The sequence below is a fragment of the Vulpes lagopus genome, chromosome 1 (genome assembly GCF_018345385.1).
Source record: "Vulpes lagopus strain Blue_001 chromosome 1, ASM1834538v1, whole genome shotgun sequence".
In the NCBI taxonomy this organism is placed as follows: domain Eukaryota; kingdom Metazoa; phylum Chordata; class Mammalia; order Carnivora; family Canidae; genus Vulpes; species Vulpes lagopus.
In genome coordinates this window covers 97,180,148-97,206,917 of record NC_054824.1, presented here as the reverse complement: position 1 = coordinate 97,206,917, position 26,770 = coordinate 97,180,148, and the positions used below count along the sequence as shown (strand labels likewise).

At 38.2% G+C, this 26,770-nt stretch overlaps 1 protein-coding gene across 33 annotated transcripts in view; it reads right to left on the bottom strand.

Moving 5' to 3' along the window:
* LOC121482302 (ABI family member 3 binding protein) overlaps nucleotides 1–26,770 on the bottom strand; it is a 241,038-nt gene that overhangs the window by 138,730 nt on the left and 75,538 nt on the right. For all 33 annotated transcript variants that reach the window (XM_041740203.1, XM_041740557.1, XM_041740276.1 and 30 more), the window contains exons 3-6: nucleotides 19,567–19,635; nucleotides 16,132–16,264; nucleotides 2,959–3,140; nucleotides 2,316–2,371 (exon numbers count right to left, since the gene is read on the bottom strand). In XM_041740203.1, the coding sequence (XP_041596137.1) occupies nucleotides 2,316–2,371; nucleotides 2,959–3,140; nucleotides 16,132–16,264; nucleotides 19,567–19,635 (440 nt within the window). The remainder of the gene's footprint in view (nucleotides 1–2,315; nucleotides 2,372–2,958; nucleotides 3,141–16,131; nucleotides 16,265–19,566; nucleotides 19,636–26,770) is intronic.

Sequence of the window (26,770 nt, the reverse complement as noted above, 5' to 3'; positions counted from 1 at the left end):
ACATATTTATTTTTTTAATGGGTAAAGTTCAAATTGTTTTTCTCTTTTCAAATATCTCTGTTTAGAAGATGCTGAGTTTTTGCTGCCTTTAAGTTTTAGGTGTAAACATGCATAGGTGAATGAAAACATTTTTCAATGCATCTTTTGCTTAAAACTCTAAATTTATTTCCTATCTTCTAAAATATTGCTCTCTGAAAGCAGTCTCTGAGATGTCCGAATATTCGGATTGATACTGACTTTATTTGGATAAAATATACCTCTAAAATATCAAATCGATTTTCAGGATCAATTCTAAGTGGCCACGTAAGATGGTCAGAGGCTATCCCAAATGATTCCTTTTCAAACTTTTCTGTGTTCCAGAGCTACCCAAGAGCACAGATGGCTTTCCAGAAGGTGACAATGGAGAAAGTCTCATGGAGAAATCTTAAAATAGCTGTTCAATTAATCTGGGTTTTCCTTTGGAAATAACCAAGAGTTTCAAACCGCAGCTCGTCACAGCTGGCTGGAGTTGGGGGTACTCTGCCTCACAGCTCGAAGTGATAAAATGTCTGGCTTGGGGTCATAGATGCAGGAAGTTTCTTCCTGAACCTTCTCATCATGGCTATTTATGATATGAAAAAGAAATTAAACTCCTTCGGAGTAAACATCAATCATCCTTCTCAATTTTGCTGAGTAACTCTCACTAGATGAAATATTTTGCCACAAGATGTACTGGGATACGATTGCTGGAAAAAAGGAATGAAAGAAATGACATCATTAAGTCACATGTTAGACAAAGTAAGACAGCCAAGAGGGTGGGAGATAAGATATGCCTCCTAGGTAACCGTTCATAACATGAGTGAGGATTGTTCTAGAAGAGGAACAAAGAGCAACTCTATTCTCTGTGATTGAAGAGAGAAAAAGCCAGAGACCTTAATAAGGAATGGCGCAACTCAATACTTAGTACAAGGCCAAAAGATTGTTTGCAAAGGAACAAACAAAACCAAAAACCCCACTTACGTAACCTAATCAATATATAAACTTACTACCTGCAATATAGCAAAGTAAAACTCATATAGAGTTTAATTATCACAAAAATCAAACCACTTGTAAAACTAAAAGCAAAATAGGGAAATATTTGTCTGCTCTCTGGATAGGGAAGGGCTTTCTAAAATATAATGCAATTGAAAATATGACAACGGAAAAGACAATTTGATTAAACACATTTTAAGGCTTGCCTATTTCAAAAAATTCCCATGAAGAAAATTGGTAACAAATGTGAGAATAATGTTCCTAGATGATATCACAGAGTTGATGTTCTTTAATCTATAGTCTTTAAACTATTCAATAAAACCCAAGAGACTCCCAATAAACTAGGCACTAAAACTCAAGGTCATTAAATGGAAAATACAACTGGCTGATAACCAAGTGAAGAAAGTACTATTTTAGAAATCAGAGAAACAAATTTAAAAACCCATTTCACACTATTATATTAGCTGAAAACTCAGTGATGGAAATACAGAATTGTTGATCATCAGGGCACTAAAGCAAGGTAACTCGGATACTTTGATGGCAAGATTGTAAAGTGGCCCAGCCTTTCTAGCAAGACATTTGATCATCTATATTAGGAAGTTTTCCAAATGTCAGTGCTTCCCCCACCTGCTCAGGACATAACTGCCTTCACTTCATAAGTGGGCATATGACTTAAAAGCAGACATCTCTGTGAGGGTTATAACAAGGGCTTGCAATTGTAACAGGTAGTTGCGTAACTGGTGCGGTGCTTCCTGAGGAGAGATTTTGAAAAGCGGAGGGAAAGAGAGCGAGGGACTGAGTTTCTGTAGTGAGACAGAAGTGAGGGTCTGGGTGGGGGCCAGGCACAGTAGAAAGCCCAGCCAGTTGCTTCATGGTTTTGAAAAGGTTGGCTTTTCAAGTAGAAAGTGAGAAAATAGGGGTAAGAAGAGTGAGGATGAAAGCGAATAATACCAGTGTAAACAGAGCATGTGCAAATTCACTGTGGAAATGTGTTATTTTAAAAAACAATCCACTGCACAGAAGATAACAAGCATAACCTTAAAATACCTAGAATATGGAAATCGTAGAGTAACTATGTTGAATATCAGTATTTTAGAGCTTTAAACCTGTTAGATAATCTGGTCTCCTACTTCCACCTCTGTTTTCTGAAAAAGAAACAAAAACCTAAAGCATTAAGTACTTTACACAAAGTCCTGTAACCAGTTAATCCTACTAGACTGATTTCCTTATAAACGAAACAACAAAAACACAATGCAGACACAATCTCTTAAAAAAAAATTCTCTGAGAATAACCTGGTACCTACCACTGTGTGGATTTGGTCATAGGTGCTTTGGATCTTCCCGTTTACTTTGTTTTTACCTGACAAAAACAGGGGGAGGGGGGAAATAACATTATTTTCATTCTTTGGTCTTCCTAAATTAATTCTTCATCTTCATTATGAAGGACTCTACCTCCTGCTCTAACTCAGTCATGTTAATCATGTTATTTGTTTACTATCATTTCAACCACTGATTCCAATGAAGGGATCACAGGAAGAAAGCCCAGGGCCCCCTAACATCTTAACATTCTCTTCTCCTGGCCTGGCTTTCAACTCCAAACACCTGTACCCGTTACTGCTGTTTTCACTCAGTTGATGCCCAGAGTGAAATCAATCTGAGGCTGATTTACAACACTGCAATGGCCAAAGAACTGTTAACCACTGTTATCAACAGAGGCCTCAAACATCAGCTTATCTTTTTTGTTGTCGTTTAAAAAACCCACTCATTAATATACAAGATTCTGAAATACCAATACTCAACTTCTGTTCACATTTGTACTTTTTTTAAAATGCCAGAGGGTGAGAGTTAACTCATCTCATACTTAAGAATAATATGATTAAACATTTGGTACTTTGCAGAAGGAGGTAAGAATTACAGAAAGCTCACCAAAGCCGTTGGGGTACTTACTGCCAACAACAGTCTTGTGATTGAAAATCTTACTCCAAATCCCATCTTCTCCATTGTCCTTCACTCCGAACTCATAAACTGTGTTGGGTTTTAGATTTTCCACAATTGTTTCAGTGGCTGGACAGATTTGAAAGACCCATTTCTTTTCCTTATCTTTTTCTCTATAGCGAATTGTATAATATCTGTTGAATAACCAGAGTACGATGCTTTAAATTCACAGGGAGGTTCAGAATGCTATTTCAAGGTTTTTAAAATATCACAGACTCTCATCTACTTCAGACTGTATTTCACGCTGGCTTCTGTTTTTATTTTTTAGAAATTACAGAAAACATGAAAAAAATAGCTCAGCGAGCACATAAGTTTTTAATTTCGAATTCCAAGTTGGAAACCATGCAGCTGTGCAGTTACAGTCTGATAGAACTCAGACCTCTCAGTTCTATCATTTGCTGCTTTGCAAAATGCAAGTTGGAAAGTGCTAGATGGGTCATTTTTCTCCAATTATGCATAGAGCAGAGCATAGACATAATTTTAAGTGCGTGGTATCGTAGTTTCATAGCTGGATGGTTTGAAGCCTGGAACTGTATGGGTTTATGCCACAGAATGTCCACTAAGGAAGTATCATTCAATTGTGTACAAGAGAAACCTGAAGCTCTAAGATGCATCAAAGACTGCATTTTAAGGGTAAAATTTTCCTATCATTATAAAAATAGAATCAAGACCAAAGCCAAGGTAAGGGTTCAATGAAAAAAATGAAACAATGCAAATTTAAGATCACAGTTACATTTATGCTTAGGGCTTTGCAACATTCAGCCCTATTTTTGGTAAAGTAATGATAATCCTCACCACTGTTTTTTGGCACTTTTATCACATGCGAGGTTTTATGTATATCACTTCATTCAATTGTCATAAAGTCATCTTAAGTAGAATTTACTAATCCCATTTTACCAATGTGAAAATAGAGATGCAGAAAGATGGCTCAATTTGCACATTGTCACCCACTAAGTGACTTTAAACCAGTGGCAGAACCAGGAGACAAAGACTCCCCCTTGGCTCTGCTCTAAATAGTCTCACAAAGTGGGGCAGCAGACAGGATGAGGGGTTTCGTCAGTACTGTATATAGTAATAAGAATGAATGAGCTAGAGCTATGTGCACCAATATGAACAATTCTACAAACAAAACATTGAATGAAAATAGCAAATTTCAAGATGATACATACAGTCTCATATGATTTACACAAATGAAATGCTCACAGAAAAAAATGCATTACCATATATTATTCCTGTATGAAGGGACAACATAGACTCCAAGGATCTAACATTTATGTTAGTGCTTTAGTTCAGGAAGATGAGATTAGAGGTGGGACCAACAGGTAAATCTTACCTGCTTTTTATTTGTAAATAAACAGTAAATGAAATTCCTGGTCAGTATGATGTTGGAAAGATGTTCACTGTACTATTTTAGGTTCTTCTATTTTAAATTTTCTCTCAAATATTTAGTACCTCATCCCCATTCCCCACCCTCACATATTTTAATGGGCTAAGCTTCAGGCTAGTGGCTTTTATTTAAAGCCTTACAGAGTGTCACACATATACTTGTGCTAAATTACATGGACTGTGCCGCCTCTCAGTGCCAGACACAAGTTGATGATACACAAAAACAATTACCCAGAAGCTCTGGAAACAAGGGGGTCAGGACTGGCATCATAATTTGTGAGGCTCATTCCGAAATGAAAACATGGGACCCCTTGTTCAAAAATGATGAAAAATTTCAAGACAAAGACAATAGAGCACTAAACCAAGCATGGGCCCTTCTCAGGAGGGGACCCTGTGCCAATGCACACGTTCCACGCCGGCAAAGTCCGCAGGGGGTGTACAGAGAAGGGGGATGAATTTGTATGCTTCTGTACAGTTGTATTTTGAACATATTTGTATATTCAGCCTACTTTCCTACTAGTTGCAATCTACTGAAATGTTTGAAGTCATTCATTAGCTTGCTGCTTTCTAGTAAAACTACTGTCAGGGCTCCAGTCCCCAATTTCAAAGGAGCAAAAGACAGAATGAGTGAAGGAGGCTGTTCAGTCAAAAATACTAACTCTGGGCATAAACATTATAGAATACTAATCCTCTGTGTCCTGTGGGTTGAAACATCAACAGAAATTTATGAAACATTTATTGACAAGTATGCTGCATGGGAATTTTTATTGTTTTTTCCCTGCCTTCGATACTACAAGATGCCAGAGAAGTGCAGAGAAGCTACAATCAGACCAGATGGGCTGCCAGGATTATGCAGCAGCTCTACTTTGGATACATTTCTCAATTCTTCAATTGCTCATGTGATCTCATAGTGGTTGGGGGAGGGTGTCAGTAAGGAGTGCTGCTAACACAATGATCAAAGGCCAGATTCCAGGGTTACCAATAAGCTCGATTTTATATCATCTTCCTAGGAATGAAATGGTATAAAAAATGTTCTACAAACTAACATGTTAAACAAAATCCATCCTGCAAATTTTCTTTATATTGATCACAAAGCATTCTAAATACCCTCTCTGATACCAAGTTTATCAGGAAAAATAAATGTACAGGCAGCCGATGCTTCTGCTTCAGGGATGTTATCCTTGTCAACAGTGGCTTAATAATTTTATAATATAGGCAAGTTCTAAGTGTTAAGGGTCAACAAGACTATTTAGTTGTAAAGTAATAAATTACATTTCCTTGATTTTAAAGCTAGATCGAGGCCTCATGATAATAAATTGTGCTGTACAAATCTAGCACACAGAAAGTACTCCATAAATATTTGTGGAATGAATAGAACGGACACTTGGGTGCTCATGGGGTCATTCTAAAATTAGAATATAATTACTCTAAATGGCCAGTAATTCCATCACCTAGAAACACTGATCTAAGCAATCAAGATTACAATGATCTTTTCAGCATGTCATCACACAACATTTCACTTACCAAACACAACATTCCTATAGAATCCATGCAAACTGAAGGAAAATACGATAAACGTCTACGCTGAACATCTACAGAGGGCTTAAGATTTTAAGGTGTGTTTCAGTTTATTCATACAATAAACTCTGAGGAATTATAGAAGAAAAAGAGAGATGATAAATGTTTCAGTTCTGACAATCAGTGACCAAGCCAGGCAAATGGCTGTTTTCTGACTCCTTTAGTATTGCCCTAGACTGACTTTCTAGTAAAACTACTTGGCAAAAGGAGGTGAAAAGAAAAGAAAAAACAAAACAACAACAACAACAACAAAAACAGGGAAAATCACCCAGAAGGGAAGAGGACAACCCTAATTCTTTTTAACATTATTTAAGGTTTATTATTTCATTGTATATTTACCATAACAGAGTCATAGACTTCCCATTATTGTCTGAAGATATTCAGGATCAAAGGTTGATTGCACCCTTCTCTGTAGATGATTAAGGACAATCATCATATGGTTTCACTCATACATAGAATATAAGAAATAGTGAAAGACTGAGTGGGAAAAATTAGAGAGGGAGACAAACCATGAGAGACTCCTAACCCTGGGAAACAAAGGGTTGCAGAAGGGGGGGTGAGAGGCGGGGGATGGGTGAAGGCACTGAGGAGGGCCCTAGATGGGATGAGCACTGAGTGTTAAACTATATGTTGGCAAATTGAATTTAAATTTAAAAAATGTAAAAATAAATTAAAATATGGCAAAATTTCAGCTCAAAAATCTTTTGGGAAAATATCACCATGAAATTCCCCATAACACCACTTGAAATACTGTGTATTCCATCTTCAATTAATTTTGGCATATTTCATTACATGGAAGCCAACATCTCCGCCCCCACCCTGCCCCAACTTCTTGTAGTTTGTAATTATTAGTGGAAAGTGTGCTTAATTATATTCAATTTAGTACTTTGCTGTACGTAGTCTTATATTGTTCTCTAATTTTGCTCCTTATCTTGCTTTTCATCAAGGTTGTGTGCTAGAGAGGAAGAGTATATGTTATGTACTTTATTTCTTTTAGCTCAGCTATGACAGTACCAGCCAAACAGTAGGGCTCAGTAAAAGCTCGTTAATCATGACTCTCAAAGCTCTCTAACTGTACCTCTAGCTTTCCTACAGACTCAGGGAATAAAAGGAACAATAAGTCCAAAAAAAATTTGGACATAAATGCAACAAGTCTATTAAAAATACAGCTAGCAGTCAGTGAAGGTCATCAGATCAGACCTCTGGAAGCCCTGCCTCTAGCAACTTGGACTTTAAGAACAAGAACATCTTGTGTCCTATGTGGTAAGAAACTGTTGAGGGTAGTGTTTGGTTCAAATAACATTATCTCTGCTTGCATCTCCCTAATAGTATGAATATTGACAATAATGGTTATTGTAGCTTTAAAAAACCCTCAAAATGTAGTGGAGTGGGCAGGTAGTGGCTTGGCTTGGATATTTGTCAGCTGCAAACTAGTAGCCTGATTTCAGGGGGGTGTTTGCCCACTTATTCATCACTTCTCTCCCTCAAAAGAGAATGGGGCGGGGGGGACTAGACAATCTTGGAGGTCCTTTCTAAACCAAAAGATGACTGTAGCTGCAAATTAGACATTTTATTCCAATAAAACAACAGAGGCAGAACACAAGATAGAAACCCATAAATGAAATTTATGGAATAACTGGCAGTGAATTATCAAGAGGAGAAATTGGTCATTTTTGACAAGATAAATTTAGTCAAGATACATTTAGTCCTTTCACAAACGAGCCTGGCTTGAGGCATGTGGTTGGCCATCATTTGTGCTGTTTTTCCAGCAATATTTTTGTTTCCATATAATTAACAACTATTATATTTCGTAAATATCTATTCTGCACATTTTTTGCTCTCTTCCCATTAAAGGACACTTCCTTGATACTCCTTTGTTTCTTGCCTTGTGGAGACTGTGCTACTGGTATAAATTCTGTCCGCACTCCATTCTTCTCAAAGTGTCTTTCCCAATCATTCCCTCCTGTCCCCCTTCTGACACTAGGGTTCACTCTTCAGCTAACACATAAGCATCTAGGTAATGTTATACCCTTTCCTTATTCCATTCACTCACTTACTGAGCTGAAAAACTGTTTAAATATTTTTCATTCTAACAAAGATAAAATGATTATTCCCTTTTATCCCTGCTATCTTTTAACACAAACATTCTTTTAAAAGGTTCTATTTATTTGAGAGAGAGCGCATGTGCACACGCAAACACACAAGCAGGAGGAGGGGCAGAGGGAGAGGAACAAGCAGACTTCTGGCTGAGCAGGAAGCCCAGCAGGGAGCTTGAACTCAGGACCCCGGGATCATGCCCTGAGTGGAAGGCAGACACTTAACTGCCTGAGCCACCCACATGCTGCCAACACAAAAATATTTTCAAAGTAATCTACTTTATCCCACTTTCTCACCACTCATGACGCCTAAACCTTTGTAATCCTTGTAATCTGGTATCAGATCTGTTCATAAAATCTTTTGATCAAATCTAATGATTTAATCCTCCATGAATTTCCCAACTACCTTAAAATCTACTCATATTCTTCTCCAAATCTGCACCTATTCCTGTTGACTTCAGGTGCCCTCTCCCCTCATGTCCAGTCCATTCTCAAGCCCAATTAGGTTTCCCTGCATGATCCCTCTTTTACTTGTCTCTTCTCTATTTCTATGTGGCACTTAAGGGATCAGATTAGGTCTTTATTATCTTTGGACTCTTAAAATAATTTTAAAGCTGGTCAAAAATTTCCAAGACCCTTCTTTATCATTTACTAGCAGCTGGCTTAAAAACCAACAAAAAGGAGTAAGTGATTTTAGTACTATCTAAAATGGAATAGCTTGCCTGAAATGGTAGTTCTAAAATAAAGCAAATAATACCAAAACCAACAAGAATAGCAAACACAGTACCATTTATTGAGTGCTATGTGCCACTTAACCATTTTACATGTATCTCATTAAATTCTGACAACTCTATTAGTTAGTATTATTATTATTACCCCATTTTACAGATTTAAAAAAAAATCAAGGCTTAGAGCATTTAAGGAACTTGTCTAAGGCCATTTCACTAATAATAGAACAGGATTTTGAACTTAGGTCAGTCTGACCAGAATTTGTACCCTCAAGGTCTACGTGGTTACCATTGCTGGAGATATTCACTGTGGACTCTGGATGGGAGATGTTGCAGAAGAGGTTCAAGAGCTAGATGGCCTGACCAAATGACAGCATAAAGCATGATGATAGGATCCACATACAATGGAAGATGAGCAGGACATTGTAAAAACTTCAAAAATGAGTTCACAGTATAGTGAGGGGTAGGTGTACAAATGGATAGAATGAAAGGGGGTAGGTGTACAAATGGATAGAACGAAAGAAGTCAGGATGAAAAGCACAGGGTCCTGAGGGTGGCTGGGTACGGCACTTGGCAGCCTGAACTGTTGAAATGGACAGATCCCATCTCAGAGTGTGATTTAAAGCTGGACATCCTACGTAGGTCCAAGAAAACAAAGTAGTCCAGATTTAAAACTCATGGCAGGAACACGACTCATACATTCTTGTAGATAGATTGTATAGGAGATTCTAGGATTTCTTTGACCAGAGAGTGGGGAGTTGGTAGAGATTCTCCAGCCAGTGAGTAGTGATGGAGGCGAGACTTACCAGCAGGGGAAGAATTAGAGAGAAGTGGGAGGGAAAAATCTCAATTAATGCACCGTAGTCCAGATGTGAGAGAACAAAGGAATGAACCATAGAAGATGCAAGATGAAGAAAATAGATCAAAGTTATATTTCCACAAAAGAATTGATGAGGCTAAATTTATTATGGGATATGGGTGCTAAGAAAAGCATAAATACAAATCAAACTGGATTTCCAAACTTGAAGGAAATTAAGGGAATGGTAAGGAAGTCTTTGGATAGTGTAGAAGATACGAATTTAGTTGGAGTTTGAGGTACTAACCACCATTATTTGGCCCCTCTAATGGAGAGAATTCCGTGAACTAAAAATACAGTCTTAGAAACTTTGGAAGTGAGTCAAGGTCAGATGTCAGCACCCAACATCTACATCCTTGTCACTCCCACTGCTCTCAGTACAAAAGCAACATCAGCACTTCCTGTGATCTTTTAGAAATGCAGAATCTGGGGATCCCTGGGTGGCTCAGCACCTTCAGCACCTGCCTTTAGCCCAGGCATGATCCTGGAGTCCCTGGATCGGTCCAGTGATGGGGCTCTGGGCATGGAGCCTGCTTCTCCTCTGCCTGTGTCTCTGCCCCTCTATGTCTATCATGAATAAATAAATGAAATCTTAAAAAGAAAGAAAGAAATGCAGAATCTCAGTCTCTTCCTTAGGCCTACACAATCAATCTGCATTGTATTTGCATGCAAAATTTGGGAAACACTGTTCTACTCAGTGAAGACAGCACCATGGGTTAAAGGGGAAAACAAAGAAACAAAGATGAGAGATCCAAGGTTAAAACTATTCCATTTTGGGGAGGTAGGATAACAACTGGCACAAGAAGAAAAGGCTAAGAGGAAAATCTAAGTAAGAATGTCAAAAAGGGGGCACCTGGGTGGCTCAGTCAGTTAAGCATCCAACTCTTAATTTCAGCTCAGGTCTTAATCTCAAGGCTGTGAATTTGAGCCCCGCATTGGGCTCCAAGGTGAGCATGGGGCCTACTTAAAAATACTTTTATGTATCAAAAAAGGAAGATGGCCAACAATTCCACAGAGAGGTTAAAAAGGGTTAAGAACTGCAAAAACTCTTTTGGATTTAGCAATTCATTGATCATTGGTAACCACAAAGAGATATTTCCGTGGAGTGATAGAAAGGGAAGGGAAGCCACTGAAAGGGAATAAAGAGTATAGGGGAGTACAGAAACCAGGAATAAGAGAGCAGCCCACTTTGAGAAGTTGTGGAATTAAGAGATTGAAAAATCCCTCAGAAGAGCTTTCAGGATCAATTGAAGATGTTGTTTTGGGATACGGAAATCTCCAACATGTTTGCAAGCAGGAGGCAGGGACCCCGTGTCAGCAAAGATGCAAATATGAGGATGCAGGCTTATAGGGCCTGGAAGGGATGGGATGGGGAACACTGTATGGAGTCAGAAATGTGTTCCTTGGAAACAAGAGAAGAAAGATAAATCTGGAGTGAAGAAAGTGAGCTGATGATGGATAATCTAAATTTCCTCCAAATTGCAGAAGTCAGGATGAATTGGAGTAGGAAAGAAGCCAGATAAAGTAGCCTGGATGCGATTCCCAGGAACCAGGGTAAGGTGACAAGTGTCTGAATTAGAATTATTGGCATGGACTTGGGGAAATAGAAGACGCTGATGTGAGTACTTCCCAAAGGCAGAACCAATAAAACCTGGGGCCTCATTAGCCGGAGGAGAGGAAAAAATAAATGAATCAAGCTTTAAGTTAGAGTGAACTTCAGAAAGTACTAAGAAATGGAGCAGATATATCAAGAGAAAAAGTGGGAGTTTGACTTTGTGTTAAGTTTGAAGCAATGGTGAGACATCAAAGAGAAGATGCTGGCATTTTACTCTTTATTCATTCAGCATCAAGATTTACCGAAGGACTGCTATGTGCCAGACACTGACTCAGGGACTGGGAAGATTAAGCTGGTTAATGGGATCCCTGGGTGGCGCAGCGGTTTGGCGCCTGCCTTTGGCCCAGGGCGCGATCCTGGAGACCCGGGATCGAATCCCACATCGGGCTCCCGGTGCATGGAGCCTGCTTCTCCCTCTGTCTATGTCTCTGCCTCTCTCTCTCTCTCTCTCTCTGTGACTATCATAAATAAAAAAAATTAAAAAAAAAAAAAGAAAAAATTAAAAAAAAAAAAAAAAAGCTGGTTAAGATACACACGGTCCCTGTCCTTATAGAGCTTAAAATTTACTTGGAAAGACAAATGGGTAACAAGGTAATGGGCTCAATCAAGTGAAAATGCACAGACATCAAAAATACATGCTTCTTAAAAACTTGGAGGGAACAAAATGAAAGATGAGGGCCTGCTCTGGATTGACCAGAAAGGAGGGGCCTCACTCTACATTAACAGTAAATAAATATAATATGAAAAAGTTAGGAAATGTGAAAGGGATTTCTAAACAAATCAAAGCTTTAATAAGTTGGCAAAGGAGTGAGAACTAAGGCAATCTTGAACACTTTAACAAGCTGGAAACATGGGAAGGAAAAAATAAGCTATTAATGAGGAAATAAATTTTGGTTAAAAACATGTTTTATTCTTCATTTGGGCCAATTTGGAAAGCTCTCTTTGGATCTTAGCTATATTGAGGACAAATGTGTACATCCTTCCATTCAGAGCCTATTAAGAATAAAAACTATAAATTATGCACATCTATCTTCCAATGTGAAATCAGAAAAGGATTTAAAAACATGGACACCCATATGGACCCTGTGCAATAAGAATAGAGCCACATGTCATGAAGGATAAAGTGATATTCCATTAATACTTCCAAACTTAAAACAAAATGAAACATTGAGGTTTTCTCCCTGGAAACTTACTACACAGAACTTGGATACAGAAAGTCCAATTTCAGAGTATAAAGAAAAAAATTTTCCATAAAGAAAAAAAATTTCCAGTAAATTATTTGCTTTGCATAGGATAAATGGGGCTACATGAATCAATGAGAAGTGATTTTTTAAGAATCAGAGACTTTACACAGGGTGCCAGTATCAGAATTTGATAGATTACAATGACTACCATTGCTACAGGTATTCCTGTAGCAAGCCAAGGGCATTCAGATTCCAAGGATTTTTTTTTTAAGATTTTATTTATTTATTCATGAGACACACACAGAGAGGCAGAGACATAGGCAGAGGGAGAAGCAGGCTCCATGCAGGGAGCCCCACGCAGGACTTGATCCGGGGACTCCAGGATCACACCCTGAGCTGAAGGCAGATGCTCAACCACTGAGCCACCCAGGTGCCCCAAGATTCCAAGGATTTTTTAAGAAGGTAGTCATGAAAGAAAAACTCCCGATATTAATCTTCCAGTTTTTGAGAAGTAAGCATTCCCTGTAGCTAATATTCGTTATTCTAACTGCCTTTGTTGAAATTCTAAAAACAAAATAAAACAAAAAAGCACACACACGCACACACACAAACACACAACACCCAACCCACCATCATGTAGGGGTAGATTTCTCCAAGTCTGCTTCTTGTTACATTGACTTAGAATCCTGGTGGATTTGTTTGGGTGTTTAGAAGCTCTGAACTACTGTGCATGTTACAAACAAGGACTACTACTTTCTCAGATTCTACCAAGATTTTAAATGCCAGCTCTTTATTAACACAACTAAGTAGGAAGAAAGGAGGCACGTGTAAATGAAATCTACAAGTACTCCAACTGTTTGTTTTTTTTTTTCCACGCAGTACCATTGAATTCTTCCCTTTCAGTCATGTCCTAGGAGTCCCTTATTTCTGTCAAGGGTACCTTGCTTGTCCCACTCATTCAAGTTTGAAAGTTTACAAGCATCTTGATATGCTATTATGGAGTCTTTTAAAAAACTTTTTTCTAAGTATTGATTTTGCCTGTGATAGACCATCTATTTGATGGGAGGAGCAAAGCCAGGGTGTGTGAGCAAAAGGGTGAGTAGCACCTGTGGTCTGAGTAGCTTGGGGCTTCTGATCAATTGCCTTGGTTAATACCCTAGTTTCACCAGATCATCTGTTCCTCTCCTTCTCCCTATTATTTCCTGGTGTTATCAAACTATGACAGTATCTACAATTAGAGTCAGCATCAGATAAATGCTTTCATGAAGGGATAAGTCCAAGTGAAACTGAAGGAAAAATTTGAGGACAGGGAAGAAATCTTATATAAAGCTTGCTCTATGAATTTGCAGGTCACTGAACTTCATGAATTTATCAAGTAAGTTAAGGAACTATTAAAATCAGCTCCATTTTGCTACAAGAGCACCAAATTTCCTTTCTAACTTTCTTTCCCCCTTCTGTCTTTTTAAATTAGAGACTAAAGAAAGAAAATGAAAAGGAATAAGGAAGCAATCCATAAATGTTAATTTTCTCAGCACTGGTGCCCTGGACCAATCCAGTAAAAACTGGAATTATCACAAGAAAGCATGTTCTTTCAAGAGTCCATTTTCCAAACAAAATAAGTTATGGACTTAGTGGTGGGTGATAAAGGAACACTTCAGATTCTTTGAAACATCTCAAGCTTATTTTTCAAAAAAAATTGGTTTTGGCAATATCATCCACATGGCTTTTTCCAATAATTTCTTCCTTCAGAACTATGAACATGTGAAGGAAAATGTAATATTTTTCTTAGTCTAGATTTCCTAATCAAAGTCATATGACAGGTATTCTTGAGAATTTATAAACATTTTTAAAGGTCCTTCTTTTTAACTCAATTTAGATAAATAAGAATAAAACACCACACAAGAGAGATCAAGCCAAAAAGCATATGAAAAAGTGCTCAGTATTGTTAGTACAAGAGAAGTGTGTATTAAAACTCTAACAAGATGTTGCTTTGCTAGAATAGCAAAAATGCAAAATGCTCACTGCATGAAATGCTGGTGAGGATGTGCAACAATCAGAACTCTCATATTGCTTGGAATGTGAATTGAAAAGTCAAGCCAAAAAAAAAAAAAAAAGTTAAATATACACTTTTTCCTGTGACCCAATTCCACTCCTAGGTATTTATCTAAGGGAAATTAAAAGATATGGCCACAAAGTCTTACACCAAAATAACCCAAAACAAGACACAATTAGGTACCCACTAGCAAGCGAGTAGATAATAAATGCTGGAATATTCTCATAATGGAATACCAGTCAGAAATGAAAAAAAAAAAAAAAAAGGAATGAACTGTTAATACCTGCAAGGTCATGAATGAAACTCAAAAACATGCTGAATGCAAACAAATGGGCACAAAAAACATGTTGTAGGATTCCATTTATGTGTAATTATTCTACAATGATGGAAATATGGAAATCAAATCAGTGGTTGCTTCTTGAGGAAGGTAATGTCTGGAGGGATGACAATGTTCTATTTCCCAATGGGGCATAGGATACATGATTATGTGCATTTCTCATAACTGATCAAGCTGTGCTTGGTACTGGATTTAAATTATACTTCAACAACACATTTTTTTTATTTAGAAATAAAAAATTTTCTAAATAAAACTTTTATTTAATCAAACTTTTATAAAAATTTTTTATAAAAATCAAACTTTTATAATTTAAAAATCACTTTGAGTCTTTTAAAAATTAAAAACAAAATTAAATGCTTGGGTGAAGCTTGAGACTTTGGAATGCTTGTCAGATGCAAAGTTTTGAATTTTAAAGATAATGCAGTAAATATTTACAATAAACAACCATTTCATTTCCCAGCTTCAGCATGTAGCACAGTGCCCCGTATATAGACCATGCCAGATATATTTGCTGGGTGGATGAATGGCAATCATTTAAAAAATATATTTTCATATTTTGTCCTGCCAACGAAGATAAGAGCTTCATCTCCAAACCTGTGCTTTTACTCTATCTACATCTTCACCCTGAGTGTATTCCCATGGTTTTCTAAACCAGTGATTCACAAACTTAAGTGGGCATCAGAATCTTCCAGAGAGCTTTTAAAATACAGATTACTGAGCCCCACTTCAGAGTTTTCTGATTCAGTAGACCTGGAGGGGGCCTTAAGAAATGAACCCCACTGATTTCGATGCCACTTGGTTTGGGGCCACACTTTGAGAACTACTGCTTCTAGCACTTCAACTGTTAAATCAAAGATCATCCCTTTTCAACCAAAGGCCAACATTTCCTACTTTTAACCATCTTTCCTAACTGCCTTGGGCCTCATCCTCTGAGCTTTTTAGCATATGTGCTGCCTAAGCAAGCATGCATCCTCTGAGCTTTTATTATTCTTTTCACAGATACTCCCAGGTTGCCATTTGGCTCATTCTCTCTTGTACTTTATTCTTTGGGAAGGAAAAAAAAAAAAACACTTATAGGTGTTTTCTATTCAGGGAGATAGAATACCTCTCAAGGGTAGGGACCCTCACTTCATATCTTCATTCCTCCCACACCCAGAACAGGCTGTATGGCTAATGGGTGACTGCTTTGTGCTGATGCCCCTATTTAGACATTCTTCCAAAGCATGTACAGATACTATTAAAGCAAGAGTAAATTTTCAGGTAGAAAAATATCTTCTGTTAGGGTGAATTACCTGTCATTGGGACAGTGACTCGGCAATGTCCAGTCATGGTGTGGGTTAATGAGGAAACCCCAGGACAGGAATACAGAGCTTGGTGTCAGAGTGCCAACCACCAGCTGGAGAGGTTTGCGAGAGCGTGCTTTACCTACGGAGGTAACATCCAGGTTAATTCTGGTAACACTTAGTATACTTTTATGATTGGGGGAAAGTGTGTAAAAATGACGAGAAGATGACGAAGAGCGTGAAAGCATAAAATTCCTTTTCTTCTCGTAGAGTACACAAATATAACCAATTTTTTGCCCATGAATTTAAGCATAAACCAAAATATCATTTGAGATTTACTTGCTTGTGTATATGTGTATACATATGCATACATTATGTGGGTAATGTATGCATATAAACTATATGCAATCATACCTAGGTCTTGTTTTCTTATGGGTTAGGAATGAATATGAAAATTGTGGCTATAACCAGTGAAATAAATAATGCAAATGCCTTTGCTCACTTCATTTATTTTATGAATACAATAAAAGCATGTTGGTTTCCCTTCTCCTAGGGCTGAATTAGTGTGAAAGAACATCAAAGATGAGAAAAGAAGGCTTAACATCTGGCTTGTGAGTTGTATTATTTTTTAAAACCAATTTAGAAGCATAAAATCCCTCGTCATACTATTAAGTTTTTTTTTGTTTTTTTTTTTTTTTTGCAATGAGTGTCTACATGGAAAATGTATACACTTTTTTTTTCACATTCTTAATAATGCTGGAACAGTAGGGATGATATAAGAAGCACAGTTGTTCTGATGGATTTGGGTAATGCCAAGTGATGGTGATAAATAAACAAACAAACAAACCACTCCAGATTCTTTTCTACTATATGGAGGGGCAGGTATTTGCATTTTCAAAGATATTCAAAACTTCAGGAATGGCAGACAGTGATAAAGAGCAATGAAGACCTTTTCCACAGAAACCAACATTGGTTCATTTAAAAATGTGTAGATGACATAAAAATGCAAGAAGATATCTAATAAAACTACACAGGACAGAAAAATTCTTTTTATTTCCATTGGATTTCCTCTTTCACTTCATGAGACCATGCCTGTTATTTTCTATAGGAAGAACTTGTGTTATTTTGATCTAATGCAGTAGGAACTAACGGGTTAGTGAAAGTTATCTGAACCAAATGCCCTTTAAAATTGTGCCATCCTTGCTGCTTCTATTAGATTTAAGTTTTGGAAGTTGTTATTCTGGTGAAAAACCTTCTCAGCCAAGGATTTATAGTGGTGGCTAACTGTTCCATGGTAACATAGCTGAATTTTTAAAAAGATATTTGAAACAATTCTCAAGGATAGCTATTTTTTTTGGTGGCAAACATGCTTTTATGCTCCTTCATAAAACTTTCCAACCCCACCTGTAATACCATCTTGTAGGATTGTGATTCCAAGAGCCCAAGTCTAACTCCCAAAGAGGGTAGATTAGAATCTCGTGAGGGTAAGGGGTTTATGTAGTTTGAAAATTCCCTCAAGGGATTCTAATATTTCTTTCTTTACCCCTGAGTTGGTTTTTACTGGTGTAATACTCCTATCTCATTTTACAAATGCAAAACAAGGCCCAGAGAAGTTTCAAGGGTATCCAGGGTCATACCAAGGGCAAGAACAAGAATCAAACTTTCATCTTCTGAATTGTAATTTAGTTTTCTTTTCCTTCTTTCCCTTCTTTCCCTTCTTTCCCTTCTTTCCCTTCTTTCCCTTCTTTCCTTCTACTATATCATTGGCATGGCTCACAATGTGTGAAGATTATGCCATTTGGAGACAAAAGATACACTTTCCTTTCTCTAAGGGAACCTAAGGCCTACATGACCATAAAATAATTATTTCACTAAGTTTGGACCTTAATATAAAATTGATTAAAAATTATGTGGTGGGTGCAAATATAAAATGAATTGAAGTTAATGCATTAGTCATTGAGTCATTCTCAAACGCAGATTACAAAAAAATTATATCCGTTGCCTGAAAGGAAAGGTGGGGTATTATATCCTGAGCATGATGAAACAATTTCCTGAGCTGGTCATCACAAAGGGAAAAATAATTTCAAGACCAGTATCATAGAAGTACCAAATGAAGTTATAAAGTGTAACTAAAGTGTAATCACTCTTAACATCCTTTACACATTTTTATACATTTGTATTAAGAAATAGTTTGATAAATATGAAGCCAGAATCACATGGATCCTACTAATGCCTCTTAACTTTATCAAATATTTTGAAATAAAGTCTTGAAAATGATGACTATCATTGTAAGTTATAAGGAGTCACTGAAATTTCCCTCATGCTTTGGGATAACTTAAGAGGCCAGGGAAAGGAATTTTTATTTTTCAAAATGCTTGACTGTTCACTGCTTCTCTAAAAGAAGTGAAAACCAACAGAAGGAGGGGGAGGGGACCATGGCAACAGATTTCTGGTCATTGGCTTGGCTGATGCATCCAGAAGTCAATACACAGCTGCAAAGGGCCTGTTTGCTCAGTGTATTTAAAGATCTGTATGCTCCCTCAACCTATTTTATCCCTTTAGAAAGATAGAACAAACAAAAGAGATCCTTTTTTGGTTGACATCTAGTGTACTACAAAGGATAAACGTGATTAGGAAATATTAAGAACAGTTCGTATTAGAAAAAGAAAAACAAAACATTTTTATCGACTAATTATGGTTAGGGAGATGTGACATTGGACGGTAAAAGCATATTCCTAGCTTCTATGGGTTCTTACAGCCACGGGCTGGTTATTTGATCTGAGAAGAAATTTTCGTAGTGAAACTGGAACAATGTAAGATTTTAATCTTTCTTTAGTCATGCAGAAAGTGTTTCTACTCATTTATTCGCATGTTCTTTACTCTCCTGTTTCAAGTCTTCCTCTCCCTGGGAGTTTCAGCCTTGCACTGCTGTTTTAGGAAAGCAGTCCTTGCTCTACTGTTGGGCTACATACAAGAGTCCAAAGGGGGAGATGAGGAGGAAAGTGGAACCCAAGTTCCAACCCATTTATCATGCATATAAAGGAGTTATGCTTTTGAAATGTAAATAGTCTCCTTCAACCAAAGTTAGATATCAGACTTTGCCCTTAAGGTCTGGAAAGCCTAAGTGCAGGCCTGAGTTCACACACTATAAAGAAGAGCTAGGCTACCAGGGGCTAACTCTAAGTGAGCACTTATTATGGGCCAGGCCCTGTCCTAAGGCCACACATGCATGAACTCCTTGAAACTTCACAATGACCCTCTCAAGCAGTCTCTACAACGAGATCATAAAAGTTGCAAGTGGGGTTATTTGTTGACATGGGGCCAGCTATGGTACATATTCTAATCCACGTTCCTAAGTTATCCCCAAGGTACTTGGTCTCCAAGGATAGAAATAAAAAGGCATGGTTGAAAGTTAATAAAATCTGAAAAATGAACAAAATATACCTGAGCAGGACTTCTTTTGACTTGGAGGAGGAGCGGGTCGCACCACAATCAGATATTTAGGCTCCGCATCTGGAAATAATAACATTATTTATCAGTAAAATTCTCTGAGAAGGAGCAACATTCTCAACAGCACATGCACGTCCCAACTCCACGTTCTCCAGCTTTAGTCATTGCAACCACAGCACCAGTGGATAAGAGGATCCAGGAACTGGGAAAGTTATAGACTTCCTGAGAAGGTTCCAGTCCACTAAGCTTTTAAAATGAAATTTAAAGCCAGATTTTCAAGACCAAATGGACAGGAGTTGGGGGAGAGGTCTTGAAACTTGCTAGACACAGATACTGTACCACATTTTCATCAATTCTCTCTGCAAAGAGATTTTTTAAAAATCAGATTATTCTGTTTTGTTATCCTCTTCACAGGGGGTCTGCTTGATACTTCAGAATCAGGGAAGGAAAATATGACACTTGAGACACAACAGGATCTCATCTGCTGTAGGATCTGAAACTGCTCACTTCCAAGGCCATGTGAGTATTCGTAATGTTCTATTTATTTTATCCTATTTGCATAATTTCTCAGCCTGGTATCATATTCAACCAATCATTTTGTGAGCAATGTTTCAACAAAGTCACAATTTTATGTTGGGATACTTTTCACGTACAGTATATCAATGGAAAATAAATTAAAAGAGAATTGCTTTTAAAAATATTTAGGCTTTAGGGATGTGTGGGTGGTACAGTTGGTTAAGCATCCAACTCCTGGTTTCAGAACTCAGGAATCGTGAGATCAAGCCCTGCAGTCTTGGGTCAAGCTCTGTGCTCAGTGTGGAGTCTGCCTGAGATTCTCTCCCTCTCCCTCCCACTTGTGCACATGCGCATACTCTCTATAAAAATAATTAAAATCTTTAAAAAAAAATTAGGTTCTAAATAAAATGATGTTTAAACAATCAGTATGCACTAAATCAGGAGCTAATAATTATCAAATAACCTTTTTCTGAATTGATATTTCCAAGATGGTTGACTTAAATATACATAAATAAGCCAAATGCACATTGGGCGTAATAAATAGCTTTTCATAGGCATTTCTACTGGACTGATAGATGATTATCTATAATAGTTCTTCAGTAACTCTGGATCCTGAAATTCACTCTACACCCGAATTCCATCTGGATGCTGCCGTCAACAAGAGGTCTCCCCAGTCGTCTCAGACAGAACGGATCTTTGTTTTGTTTTCATTCTGGGTTTAAAGGTCTCCCCTCTGAGTTTGAAGCAGAGGGCTTCTCTGCCCGAGGCTTTACAGAACTGACCTCAATCTCAGAGACAACCTGGCAATTTAGTCACTCTTAATGACCTGATTCTTTGTCTTTTTCTGGACACCTCACACAGCCTTCTTTGCTATAACCTGCTTCAGTGATTATACTGCATAAGGTAAACCAGGTAACCTCTTGAACTGACCTCAGAGCTTTACCTGCTTATTGATAACAATTGCCTCATGACCACAACACAGATAAAGGAGCATTCACTGTATTTCAGAGTCTCGTGTTTGAAACCCTGTCTTGCTTAGTGGAGCTTATACAAGGAATGCTTCACCTAAATCACGGTCCCTAGTAGGAGTATAATACATTTCTTGATATTTATTTGGGATATAAAGCAATGGAAGTATTAGGAAACTACCTATATTCAGTACTTTCTATGTGTACTTATTAAGCACTTTACATTTGTGACTTAATTACTCCTCATGGCAATCCTACTCGACACATACTATTATCACTACAATTTGTAGAGGAGGTCCCTGAGGCAGGGTCAGCTCTATGGGCATGCAACATGCACAGGGCCCCATGTCCAGAAGGGGGTCAGGCTTGGTTTAATATGCCCTGCTGTCACCATCTTGAAATCCATAATAGTTTTCTCTCTGAATCTATGTTTTGTAAGGGCAGTCTGAAGGGACAATATAGCATGTGTGCCATGTGTGCAAGCAGAGGAGCCGGGAACAATATGCACGCCTGCAGTTTCTTCCATTCACACACCAATTGAAATGCCCTATCAGCACAGTATTCCAAGGGACCCACAACACATGGGAGTTCAGCAAGACTCAAAGGTCAAACAAGGCAAGCATACTGCATCTCTGGCTAAGAGAGCATGGAGGGGACTCATGAGGACATGCTATTCAACCAAACCAAAACTTGCTTCGAGGCAGAAGGCAATGGCATTCTAGCAAATGACCAAGCAATCTTGGTCCTTTCTTATTCGTGTTAGTTCTCCATATTTGCAACCACTGATACGGGAAAGGATGACCTAGAAGAAAAGGGGAAACTGGAACGATCCCTAATGCCCGTACTTCTCATTTCTACATCACTTGTAAGTGAGCCAAAGGCAGAGTTATAGAATATCCACGTATCAGAAAGTGAAGGAAAAAAAAGATGGGTTAGTTTGGGGCATTTCCACTCTTCTGCTAAGGATGAAATACACACATCAACTACAAAGTACAAATTGTGTGATTTGTGATTCTGCTGAAGAGTTAAAGGCCCGTATTTACATTTAAAACTAGCATTGCACAATCTAAACAGCAAAATTCATGTTAATTTAAAATTTGTTTAATGACATTAAATAATAAAATAATGCCACCACAAGTTGAGAAACTGGGAAGAAAGGAAAAATTTTATACTTTAGGAGCTTTAATGACAATTTTCTCCTGCTTTTTGAAACAAGGGCCTTGCATTTATTTTGAACTTGGCTGTGCAAATTACATGTTATCTTAATCTTATCCCCAAAATGCCATCTTAATACATCTCTGGGATGCACCTGTAGAAAACAAAGCTACATCTCTATTTTTCTTAAGTTATTCTCACTGTGGCAGCGTGTCTTAGGCCTAGCTTTTCATTTTCTTCCTTGATGCACGTTAATTCGATTATGCCACAGTGGTTTAAAAAAAAAAAAGGCCTGAAATACTAGAAAAATAACATATGCAGAAGCCAATGATAGTGCCATGATCCAAGACATATGGTTATATGAGCAATTTAAAAGTAATTTTTGTTATGACCAGTGATTTTGCATAAAGCCTAGGCTGTAACAGCCAATTACAAATTGGAACAGATTTCAGAAACTGGGTGCAGATACGCTGCCTCTCACCACTCATTAAAAACTTCCAACATTCATGTATTTCAGCAGTCTTTGCACTCAATTTGGAACACAGACATGGAAAAATAAAACAACTAAAAAACAAAATTTCTACTTCATTTCTGTACTATGCTATTCTTTGCGGATTTGCAGCAGCCTGGAAATATGTACAATTGTAGCTTGATCAGCAATTCTGGCAACACAAGCCAAAATCTACTACTTTTTTTATTCAGAAAATGTATATAATTGTCAACTTAAGCAAATTTGCATAGAATGTAGTTACTTTAACCAACTTTCCATTCCTAGTCAATAAGCCTATACCATGTTCTAGACTAATTACATGGAGTTTGCTTTAGAGTTTAAAAGCCCTGAGGTGAAGGATCCAGACAGCTTACTGTTTAAGGAAACCTACTGTTGAAATCCTTTATAACGTACTAGATTTTTTGCAAATGCAAATAATCCTCCCCTATTTGCTATGTTCTATAAATCCCAATTCTCACATTCTTATTAGAGGACATCCACATTGCAAGCCACACTGCTTAAAAATGAAGTCATAATGAGGTTTATTTCTGCCATGCAAGCTTCCATAAAGTAAACATTTAATAAGCCAGGATGATCCTACAGGAAATTATCTAAGGGGCTTGAACAAAAATAACTTGCCCTGCCATCTTTTTAAGAATTTGGGTTCATGTCACTCCAAATCTCTAGACATAAAGGCGTGGACTCTAGAGCCTGCTTGCCAGTTGCTTATACAAGGTGAGTGAGTGCTTAATATATGTGCACCTGTTTCCTCACCTGCTAAATGGGGGGGGGGGGGGAGGGAATCCTAGGACCTGGCTGCACAGGGGTCTTAGTAGTAATGCCTAACACATAGAAGGTGCTAATTTAGTGAGAGCTATCACAAGGACAATAATGATGGTTTCTTGAAAGCAGATATTTGTCTTTAAGTCCTTTGGCCCTAAGGACTTAGAAAAAAAGGAAAGTGTTCAAACCTGCCTCCTTTTTCAAGGCAATCACCACAGACTCCAAAATGCAAAAATTTCATAAAAATAAAATTATACACCATACCAAGATTCTCTGTCCTGCCCAAACTAAAATCCCACTCTTCTGAGCTCCTTTCCAATAAGGTCTTGATATGGGGGCTTCCTTTGTGTTCATGTCCGTGTCATCCAATTCTATCAAATGTTTTGCTAAAGTGGTTTAGCTTAGAACCCCCCTCTCCTCCATATTTGATCACGCTTGACCTCAAATGAGGATCCTCATCCTCCACCATCCCCTCATCACCCTTGGCCTGGCTTCAGCAAGAATCCTGTCAGGTTAGTTTAACCAGATTCCCCTGGCCCTTACCCTCATGTTTCTTCTTAGTAATTTCCCATCCACACATTCCCACCATGCTCCTTGGCTATAAATTCCCACTTCTCCTTGTTATGTTCAAAGTGAAGCTCAATCTGTCTCTCACACTCTAAGATCCCATTGTCGTCGTCCCTACACCTATTGCAATAACCCTTCCTCCCTTTTTTTTTTTTTAAGATTTTATTTATTTATTCATGAGAGAAATGGGGTGGGGGGTAGGCAGAGACACAGGCAGAGGGAAAAGCAGGCTCCATGCAGGGAGCCTGATGTGGGACTTGATCCCGGTCTTCAGGATCATGCCCTGGGCTGAAGCTGGCACTAGACCGCTGAGCCACCCGGGCTACCCCCTCCCTCCCTCCCTTAAATAAAATCTTGCCAACCATCTTTAACAAATGCCACTGAGCTTTTCCTTCTCACTACTCACATCAACGCAAAACATCCTAGGAAACATTGGTACGCAGAATGTGACGACACATAATACAATAACATATAATGGCCAAGTGTAGTTTATTCCAGAAATGGATTAAAAAATAGAAGCCTATTTCAACAGATTAAAAGTCATTTGACCAAATTCAACACTAATTCTTAATTAACAAAATAGATCTTAAGACATCTGTCCCAACTTTCTGTAAAGCACCCTACACATACATTCCTGTTGAGTATCTCTCAGAACTAGGGTCTTGGGGCAGGGACGGGCGGGGCTGTAAATGGAATAGAGCCCCAGGCTCTTGTGCAGAAGTTGGATGAGCTTCCAAATGAACTCTACCAGCCCTTCAGAGTTTGTAAGACTGGGTGGGTGGGGGATGGAGGTGGGGGAAGGAGTCCTACAGAGAAGAAATCTGACTTCCTTCTAATCTAGCACGTGAGAATTTACTAGTTTCAATTCGATTTGGAGACATAAAGGCAACATAGTCTTACCTGAATTCCAAATGATTATTTAACAGTATTGAAAATAAGGCTATTTTATGAAGAATGGCATATTAAAAATTCAGAATACCATAGTTCAATGTCTCTAGGACATACGGTCCTCCAGCTTTTGACAATTCTCAAATGCAGCCTACAACTGATGGTCTCTTACACCGTTCAGGAGCAGTTGTGACCTGACACCTTGCCCAGTAAGGTCAAGAAACTGACAGTTTCAAAACTGGCTGAAGAACATCAGTAATTTGGAAGAAAACCCAGTAGAGAAGGGTTTCACATCTGCTGCATCACCAGTGTTCTTGCGGGCACAGTGAGCGGTGTGCCGTGAGAAAACAAGGCTACTGAGAACTCAGGGTCAAAAGGTGAAACAGAAGGTTCAGATTCTCAAGGTGAAAAATATTTAGCAGTTACTGAATTTTTTTTCAGTTTTTACTTTAAAATTTTTTTAAAGTAGTATGTTCCTTGCTCAAGCTCCCAATCGCAGTTTAAGCATGAGAAAAACCTCAGATAAAACTAAATTGAATGACATTCTACAAAATAGCCAGAACCTTTCACCAAAAACAGAGCAGGTCGAGAAACCTGTCACTGTCCACCAGAGCCAAGGGACACATGACAAAATATAACACAGTTTCCTGCATAGAATCCAGGAGGAAAAAAAGGACCTTAAATAAAAACTAAGGAAATCAAATGAAGTACAGACTTTAGTTAATAACATACCGATATTGGTTCATTAGTTGTGACAAGGGTATAATATCAACCTAATATGTTAGGAATTGGAGAAGTTGAAGTGTTTAGAATTGTCTGTACTATATGAACAACTTCCCTGTAAATCTAAAGCTATTCTAACAATTTAAAAAAATAAAATCATATCTGTTTACCAAAAAAAATAGATAATATGAAATTTATGTAGCAATAAGGCAAAGGGAGTTGTTTCACTAAGTATTAAATAAAAGCCCCTGGGGAGGCAAAAGCAGTGTTATTAACCAACAGCTTTATTGTTTTTTAGTTTTATATGAAAGAGTGATGTGATTTATAGTTACAGGGGTTTTAGAATTTGATAAAATAAGGGAACTGCTTTTACTGCATGTCAATGTGGTACATCATAAGACTACTAACAAATTAAGAATAAAATCACCAATAAGACAAAACCATGGCCAGGAAAGTATCCACACATGAATATCATCAATCCTCCTTTGCATCCCCAAGTATCCACATGCCACACTTGGCTGTGATCTGTCCTGAAGGGGCACACTCCAAATTAAGTATTCCCTTTAGCTTTTAGTGTTTGGCAGACAGATCCTGTGCCTTATTTCATCAACACGAACACTGAGTCATGTCTGTTTAAATAATCCCCTTGAAAAGCCTCCTTGAGTTTGAAGCCCAGGCACAGAGTTCCACTTACCCACTAGTCAGTTCTGAAAGAAAAAAAAAAAAAAAAGCATCTCCGGAGTGTGGCCATGGAGGGGATAAGCCAACCGAGATCTAGCCGGGGCCCTGGGCTCCACAGTTCCACCTCACGTGCCTTTGCCTAGACTTGCAGACACTGTCCCTGGCCTAATGGCCCATGAAGGGAAGAGGGGAGCCTCACTGAGAAAGAGAGGTGTGCAAGCTGGCGGGGAGTTAGAACATAAGAAGACAGTAAATGCTGCTTCTCTGCTCATTTCTTGAAAGACCACACAGGATTACTTCTAAATTTCAGTGGGGTAACCAACCTTACTCCCCACCTGCTCCACCCATTCTCATGTTCCAGTAATGAAATAATAACACATTGATACCCCTCCACCAAATCAGTTTCAGCAATGAGGTATAAAGGATT